Here is a 9,370-nt window from a genome sequence, read left to right as displayed (position 1 = left end):
TGAGTGTCCACTCGGTGCGGACCGTCGCCCTCTGACCCACAGTGTGCATATTTCCAGAGCCAGATCAGAGGATAGAGAATAGAGGAATGGAAAATAAAACTCAGGGATGAAAGGATGAGAAGTTGTCTGATGTGATGTGTGGATCAAAGTGCCATCTCTAATAGCTGTTGCTTAGCAACATCATAAAAAGACAAACCTAGGGTGCGTGTCGTTTAGAAGAGCGGGAAAATGGAGAAACCCAAAGACAGTTTTACAAAAACAAAAGTTATTATTTATTAAATCCAAGTCGATTTAAACATCACATCAAAAGAAAAAAGGCAACTTAAGACACCAACCAGACACACAGGTTAAAACAAAAATGACCCTTTAATGGGAGAAAAGAAAACTTCTCTAAATAACATCGCAATAAGCCCTGGTGTTTCCTACTTGGACAGAAATTCCCAACATATCAGAGTTCTACAGTATTTACCCAGAAAAGTAGCTTGATGGTGTTTGACTGTAATGCATCATTGAGTGAATCTCACAAAAACATGTCAAGGAAAGATCACCCCTAATATATTACACTGGTGTCATGACAATTAACCACATTTCCCCCTCAAATTCTCATTGCTATAAGGTAACCTTTTATCATTTCTACACAGAATAAATGGGAATTCCCATTTTTCTTGGGAATTACAGACACATTTCAGGATTACAGTAAAAATAACAATAATGTAATTATTTAAATCAGCATGAGCTAAAGGCACAACAACCAATCCTGCCATGATGCATAATACTTTATTGAAAAGACGTTAGATGTTAAATCGTAATGAGATTTTTGCATTACGCTAATAACGATTGAAGAGTAAAATGAGCTTTATTGTAATGAAAATATAGTCACAATGTCCTAAAAATAGACTAAATCGAATTTCTATTTAATTTAGTTTTATTTTGGGGTTAAATATTACATTTTCTTGACAAGTTTCATGAGATCCAACCCACTAGTCATGGATCCTCCATTAGGAAAAGGACATGTCCATGTTTGCTGGTGCTGCAGATGCGGTTCCCTGGTGTCCAGGATGGAAAGTGCGAGAAGACGCCTGTAAAGTCCCACAACTTGACCTGTTCAGGCACGGTCTCAGACCAATAAGTGCCAGATTGCGGTGAATGTATATGAATGTGCGTGTATGTGTTGAATTACACCCTTACACACAACTCTATTGGCAAATGTGATTTTGAAGTCCAACTCTATGCACGTTTAGATGTATAAATACAAAATAATGTGTGCATGGAAGTGTGTATGTGCACACTCTATAAGCAGTCCATGGAGTTGTCAGGCATGAGTCCGAGGGGCGGGGCTTTGCCAGGCATGGAGGCGGGCGGGAGCATGGTGTTGGGGGCAGGATCAACATTCTCAGAATCTTCCATCTTGTCCACCGTTGCTTCCCAGTTAATGTGGAAACGAGTCACTCGAGGGTTTGATGCCAAGATGTTCCTCTGCAGCTACAAAACATCAAAACAAAATGTAATAATGAGAAACGTTCACCAAAATGAATACTGTTTAAAAAACTAAATAATAACAACACACCGTTCACTTTAATCAAGAACTTATTTTATACAAATAATTGCAGAATTGGTCCACTGTATACAATAAGCCTTGTTTATATTTTCATGCGAGTGTGGCGTGAACCATCGCAGAGGTGTTAATACTTTGCGGGTCCTTCAGGAGGAGCTCGGAGTGCCGTAGCATTAAAATAAAGTTTGCAGTTTAGTTCACAAGCCACGTTTCCACTATCGGGCCAAATGAGGGCGTGCTAGTGCCAGTTGTGTTCCCACAGTCACTTCCGGTGCTTCATCGTGCCTCCTCTGGGCTTTCTCGGGGCCAATGGCCTGCCAATTACCCTAGGGCCAAACAAGGCCAACCAGGGATTTAGGAGAGTTCAATGTCAAACATGGAGTTTTGCCGAACCTCCCTGTTTGTGTATCCAGTGCACAATGGTACAGGTTTGGAAAAAAATAAATAAATGCAGGTACAGTGCAAATACGTAAAAATTTTAAATGGACACAGCGGTGCCCAAACAAATGACTTTCCATGGTTTGGTGAACTTTCATAGACGGTGTGCTGGAACATCGTCCCGCTGTTAGTGGAGAGACCACTCGGGACACTATGATAGTTACAGTCATGAGTTTTCACCGCTGACTTATCTTGCGATTTACTTTTGATATAAACTAGATAGCATGTTACCTCAGCTTGAGCTTCCCTCTTGTTTGTGAAATGGACGGGTTGTGTGACACTGGCACCACAGTGGCACAATAAGGGTGGGTTTTTGGACAATGGTGCGGTGTTATTGTCCTGATGGTGGGAACGCAGATTTATTTTGGTCTTACAGCACGAGGTCTGAGGCTATTGGCCCCGTCTAGCCAGTTGATAGCCCTGGCCTGATAGTGGAAAAGCGGCTAAGGGTCTGAGTTCATTTGGAGTGCTCACAAAACACCCTAAGGCATAAAACATTTTTGCATTTCTTGCAATTCTACATTCACTTAAACTGCACTTATTTGGAAGGCAAACTTTATTCGTAATTTTAAACGCAACACGACTGCGGTTATCTTAAATGATGAATGCAATTAGATCAAATAAGCAGAGGACATCATCAGTATGGGTCACTCACAGCTGTTTTTCATTTGACGATTTGTTTGCAGGCATCTCCATGACAACGCAGTCTCATTCAGATTAAATTGTAACACACAGGTGCGCCATTAACATGTTGATTACAGACACCAACAATAGGATGCTATGACTATCCAGTCTGACTCAAAACCCTAAAACAGTCCTAACACCCAATCTACACTGGACATGAACGGCACATCACGATCAATGAATCAGATTTAAAAGAATCAATGAAGCTGTTTACACAGAAATAACGACTTGTTTTGATCTTCCTCAATAGAAAATCACTGACGATGTTTCCCAGACCACAAATTATTTTGTAGCATCTCTATACTTCTCAAATGTGAACGGCAGCTTATTGTACAAATACAAATAATCAAGCTGTACAAATATCTTGATTCATAACAGAATTCATGAAAATATGGAATTCTGTAACAACATGCATGATGGCAGTGGCTCAGAATTGCATAGCAGAATTAATTAATTACAAACGATACTGGACAATAAACGGCAGCCACCTGCCTCATTGATCCGCATGAAGATATTTAAAATGCAATAGATCTGTCCCAAAATACATTTTCAGTACATAACATGAACAATGTGTATTGAGTGTTAAATGTACTATCCCATTTCTATTCGTTTTCATTTCAAGTTGTATTCCTTTTTTATTCCAGTATATATAAATAACCCATATTAGGTATGTGCAGGAGTAATCGGCTACTCAAGTAATTATTCTTTAACTAACTACTTGACTAGTAAAATAAATTTTTTAACTACACACATTTTTTGTTGGCTCTGTGTGCGAGTTTGTAACTCTTTGCTAAAAGATACCAATATTCAATAAATAACTGGAGTGATGGTGGCGTAGTGGGATAAAGCACTGAACTGGTAATCATAAGGATGCTGGTTCGATCCCCACAGTCACCACCATTGTGTCCTTGAGTAAGACACTTAACTCCAAGTTGCTCCGGGGGGGATTGTCCCTGTAATAAGTGCACTGTAAGTCGCTTTGGATAAAAGCGTCTGCCAAATGCATAAATGTAAATAGTTATTCATATTTATAATAATCTGAAATATTGCTGCAAGCAGCGATTATGGGGTCAAGCACCAAAATGGCATGCACAATGTACACAGGGGATATGATGTGTTTGCAAAACAGGGATGGTTCAAGAGTGTGGGGTTCAAACAAACAACCTTCCGATTACAAGTTTAGAGATTCAGCCACTGTATCACCCTGCCACAACTTTGATATTCGCCAAAGAGACATATGGGGCTTTTCCACTGCACAGTACAACTCGACTCTTGTTTGTTTTGTATCACGTTTAAGGTGATGTCATGGCAACTATGACGATCAGCCTATAATCCCACCCACATTGAGGCGGCACTAAACAGCAGTGGAAAAGCAAGCTCAGAAAAGTAAAGCGAGTCGAACCGTAACGTGCATTGGAAAAGTGCCAATATGTACCCATATCTGTAACTCCCAGAATGTGGCGTTTTCACATATTGTTTTCAACATCATCCGTTTGGACTTTCTTTAAATTCGCCTGCAATCCACAGGGACGACTCAGACACGAACACGCTAAAACAGGCTTAACTAGAGTCTGGTATAACTGATACTAAACAAGATAGTGTCTTTTATGCCATTTGTCTCTTACCTGTGTGTAGTTTGGCTTGACTGGTGGATTTTCCCGCAGCTCAGGGTCTGTATACTCATTGTTCACATAGTAGCCAATGCGAATGAATTCTTGCCCATGATAGGTGCATGTGATCAGGACTACGGTTACGCCAACTGCATCACTCTCAGGGATCAGTCCTGTATTTGGAGCATCTGCCTGTCAATCAGGTAAACAGAGAAAAATAAATGCTGTATATTTTGTTACATTTTACTGCCTTTATTAAACATTCTAGTATTTTTCATGCACATCACTGTACAAAACATATATTACATATAAAGATGTACTTTCTCAATGTATCTCTAGGTGACAGTGCTTGGCAATGTATTTGCTCAGAGGGCAAACAGAAACATTTCACACCTGAAATACAAACATGTGTCTGCCTGCAGGCACTGGGCCGACCAGAACCGAGTCTAGAACCTGGTCGTACTCCTCACTCTCTGCAGATCCCACATAGATGATCTTCCACTCTAGATCTGTGAGAAAAAAATTGTACTTTGTAACAATAGAAGACGTTTGATATCTCATATTTGATGTTAAACACACAAACTCATTCTTATACAATACAAGACGTGATGTTTGCGAGTAATGTATAGAGTTGGAGAGTACACGGAGTAAAAAAAAAAATTGAGTCTAAGGGGCGTTAGGGGGGCAAGATTTTCAAGTTCCGGTTGGATGGCGAAACGATCAAGAGGGCTCCCCTTCCCCAATCCTACAAAGAGACGAGCACTTTCCCCACCTAAAATCAAAATACCCCCCAAACATTGCACCCTATCTGACACCCAACAGATTCTTACTCCCGCTACCTAGTATAATTTGGGTATAGGGTAGGGTACAACAGGGGCTAAAGGCCGCCATTAAAGGTTTTTGGCACCGTTCTGTTTTTGGTAAATTCTCAGATCAGCAGTTACAGAAATACACACATTTTCCTCCATTCTGATGGTTGATGTGAACATTAACTGAAGCTTCTGACCCATACCTGCATGATTTTATGCACTGCACTCAGGGCCATATCAAGACAGTGTGGTGCCCCTGGGCACTATACCTCAAAAGGCCCCCCCCCCCCCAAAAAAAGTTCGATCACGCACGCGCGCGCACACACAAACACACACACACTCCAGCATTGCAATCTTGATCAGACTGTTCATTATGCGAAATAGAGCGATATGTATCGCTATTTAGTTTTATTTATTTTTATACCGTGTATTCTCAGTGTAAATTGCGTGCACCGAGACGTAACGCCAGTACAGTTTCGGTTCAATACTGAATTTCTTACATGTACCGTCCCACCCCTAATATTTATCTTCATTAATGTCCTCTTCCTCACCAGTCTTCCTCACTCCTGTCTCCCCAAGGACAAGGAGAATATCCTCATTCAGCCTGGCGGTCATCGCCGACGCCCTGACTAACATTAGCAGCTGCTGCATCTCCCCGCTAGCAGCGCCAGCGTGTCAGACTTAGTGCTGCTGGTGTCTGCAATTCCGTGTTCTCCCAAAAAACTAGTGATTTAACAAAAAATTTGTCGATCCCTGGAACATTTTTTATTGTAGCTAAACGTCTAGCATCCTTCTCTTTCTTTAATCTTCTTTTTGCGAAACCACTCAATTGCCGTCTGTCCATTTTGGATTTTGATTCATTTTCTGTAGTAGCCGTTAAAAAAAATGACACATTTGAATTTCAAGTTAATAATATAACAATTTACGAAAAATATTTTTAAAGCTTGTGTCATGTGGTGCCCCCTAGTGGTTGTGAATGGTTGGTGCCCCTGGGCACTGGCCCAAGTGCCCTTATGGATAATCTGGCTCTGACTGCACTGCTGTCACATGATTGGCTGATTAGATAAATCGGAAGTGTCATGTGACTGTATAAAGTGTCTGTGACTGTGTTTATCCTTCCAAAGTGTACGAAGAAAATATATTATAAATATTTATTTCAAAATATACTCCATACTTGGGGTAAAAGTCAAGGTCCCCAGCATGGGACAAAATGCAGTAGATATAGGGGTAACAAGAGGTCATATTACACCAAATATATTCCTTTCACTTATTGGACAGTTATTGAAAAACTGTTAACCACATTTAACAAAACAGAATTAAGTCATTAAGTATTGTAAAAATTGATGTGATCAAATATTTTCTTGTCTCCATGCATTGCACGGATCAGCATAATCACAAATAAAACAGCTTTTGTGTCCAGCAGATATTCATTTCAACAATAAAGCTTTATTAATGTCCTCACAACAGCTTTCGCTGTTTATTACATCACGTACGATTTGATCAATCAGGACAGCCATAATCAAATCAGCCGCGCCATTATCTACTATCCGACCAATCAGGGAAGGGGGCGTGACCTTGCGTTGTCACGGAACTCCCCGCCGGCGCCAAAATATGGAGCAGCCCGCGTCAACTTGAATAACACCGACAAAAACCGTTTTCCCGCTTAAATCGAAGTTAATATTTCTAAAATGTACACTGTTTAAACTGGCGTTTGATGTGTCAAATCTCACCTTCAGGTAGATCTTCCATGCACTCAAATGTGATCTCGAACTGGAAGGGGTTTCCAAAAGGACTCGGATTGTCCAGAACCGCCACATTCAGCACCTGCACTTTGGCCATGATTATAAATAGTGTGTAAATCTGAGGTGTGAAAGGCTTCAGAAGGCGATCTTCTACTTCAGCGGGTTTGTTCTGTTGTGAGGAGGTTATTGAAGAGTTTCACACTGGTCAGAGCATCTTGAAGAACCCGTCGTGTATTTCAGGTGATGTACAAACACGTTTCAATAGCCCAGATGAAACGGTGAATATAAAATCCGTCTCTTCCGCAGGATCTTGAAGGGAAATGTCTCTTAATGCAGCAAAGAGACTGAACTGCACCAAGTGCTCTGGATGTAATATGTCCCCTTCTTCTTTGCTCACTTTAGTCGGTGAAACTGGTCCTATGCTGCATTCTGCTGGGCTGGAAGAAATATTGTTCTTGTCAAAGCAAAGTCTTTCTAGCAAGTCAGTTCACTCGGCGGCTACCTCTGGAACGCTGTCGGGACGCTATTTCCAGTCATGACAGTGCAGCTCCTATTTACTTGAATGGGAGAACACAGAAATCTCAAAATCGGTTAGTCAAGATTACAATCACAGAACATATATCAAATCAGCAATCAAATCTGACAATACTGGTATCATAAATTGTGCTCATTTACCTCAGATTACGCTAAAAAGCGCAATTTTCACGGCTTGTATAGCTAATACGCATGCGCATTCTCGAGTTGATTGACAGGCGATGTCTCTATCTAAAAGGTGATTGGCTCTTATACGTGTAAGGCGGGACTTCCTTCATCTGTTGACCGTTGGTCGTTCCAATCTCTCCCATTCATTTGAATATCAACAGTAGTCCATCTCGCAATTAATCGTCTATGATTAGTGTTATACTTCATTTCATATTAACCTTAGTTGATTTTTTATTTTTTATGTAATTTTATGCAGCATTGACTAGTTTCTAAAAACACAAGGCTTTGATAGAGGAAACCAGAAGAGACTATCTCTTCTTTAACCACTGATCTTCATCGCCTGATGATGTCAGAGTTGGGTTTGTGTTAGAAAGTAAATATGAAATACAAATATATATTTTTAATGCATTTATTACTTAGGTAATGGTGACAATTTACAATTTTTATTAAAAGAAAAAGCACATAAATTCTTCATTTATTTATCACCTATGAGGCCAGTCAGTGTTGTCATCTGCAAATTTTAGGAGCTCTACGAGGGGTCAGTCGAGGTGCCGTCATTTGTATAGAGCGAGTAGAGAATCTATGTTTGTTGTGCACAACTGCTGAACTTTTTCTATAACAATTGCAATAATTCTGTAATAATTTTGCTTTTTGACTTAATTTACAAAAAAGCACAAATTAAGCTTTCAGCGAGCCGTTTACAATGGAAATGAATGAGGCCAGTCCATAAATATTAAAGTAGACACCGTTTCAAAAGTAAAACATGATCAAATCTAGACGTTGCATCCAAAAGTGGTGGTGTTATTGTTTTTATAACTATGATCTGGGATGATCATAATTAACGTAAACTGTTAACAGACAGTAAGAAGTTAAAAAAAGTAATTTAAATAAGTTTGCTGCATGGCAAAAGAAAAATAGGAAAACCCCCTGTTTTCCTGTCCTCCTTGAGAAAGTCACTACAGCGGTGTAAATAAGTTTGCTGCATGGCAAAATGCAGTGTGTCGAGCCGCGACACACCGGTACTGGGGACATTTTCTGCCCACAGCGGGCCCAAATGGGCCCCAAAGGGACATGTTTGCTGGGATGTTCATGATAATATAGACCTGCTTGTGATTAAGAAAATAACACATCAGAGGTCACGTGCATCTTATTATTCAATGTCCCAGATTACCCGAATGAGAAGCAGGATGCTGTGAGTTTATTAAAGCCATTATTCTAGAATTTTCATTCTAACATTTTTCTAGCATATTTCACCTAAACGTCTACACTTACTGTAATTGTGCATATTACAGAACATTATAAATCAAAGAGGTTCTTATGATGAAATTAGCTCTGTTGAAGAATTTAGCTGACAGTGTTTTAAAAGAAAGGAACCTCATTCAGAAATGATGTGATCACAATAACATACAAAGTTAACTCTCATGACAAGGAGAGATGAAACCTTAGGCCTTGTCCACACGAATACGTTTTTGTTCGAAAACTCATCATTTTCTCTCTGGTTTGGCCTTCCGTCCACACTGAGATTTGAAAACGCACTCCAAAGTGTGTAGTGTTGAGGGGTTCGTATAGCTTGCAAATCAGTAATATCTTACAGCGTTTCAGTCAAAGATCATCTTCAGGCTTTCTATTAATTTCTCTGAAGATTCTTCCAGTTGCAAGTATACCACTGTTACCATGATTTACCCAAGAAGTTTCACAAATGATGCTGGTGATGTGCAGCAAACTGAACCAGAGAAGATTAATGCTTTTGAAAATCCTCCTCCCATTATTTCACTCATGTCAAACCATTTTTACGGACTTCTTGAACTTTTTGATTCACAAAAGAGCCTC

At 39.9% G+C, this 9,370-nt stretch overlaps 1 protein-coding gene across 1 annotated transcript; it reads right to left on the bottom strand.

Annotated features, from left to right (window-relative positions):
• Positions 1-291: 291 nt before the first annotated feature.
• LOC127643816 (histone chaperone asf1b-B-like) lies at positions 292-7,254 on the bottom strand. Its single transcript, XM_052126710.1, has 4 exons — positions 6,827-7,254; positions 4,681-4,796; positions 4,303-4,479; positions 292-1,482 (listed from the first exon to the last, which is right to left on the bottom strand). Exons 1-4 carry the CDS (start codon positions 6,933-6,935, stop codon positions 1,291-1,293), a joined length of 594 nt encoding a protein of 197 aa, XP_051982670.1. The 5' UTR covers positions 6,936-7,254; the 3' UTR covers positions 292-1,290.
• Between the last annotated feature and the right edge of the window lie 2,116 nt (positions 7,255-9,370).

The sequence above is a fragment of the Xyrauchen texanus genome, chromosome 5 (assembly GCF_025860055.1).
Source record: "Xyrauchen texanus isolate HMW12.3.18 chromosome 5, RBS_HiC_50CHRs, whole genome shotgun sequence".
NCBI lineage: Eukaryota > Metazoa > Chordata > Actinopteri > Cypriniformes > Catostomidae > Xyrauchen > Xyrauchen texanus.
This window is presented reverse-complemented; position numbering and strand designations above follow the sequence as displayed.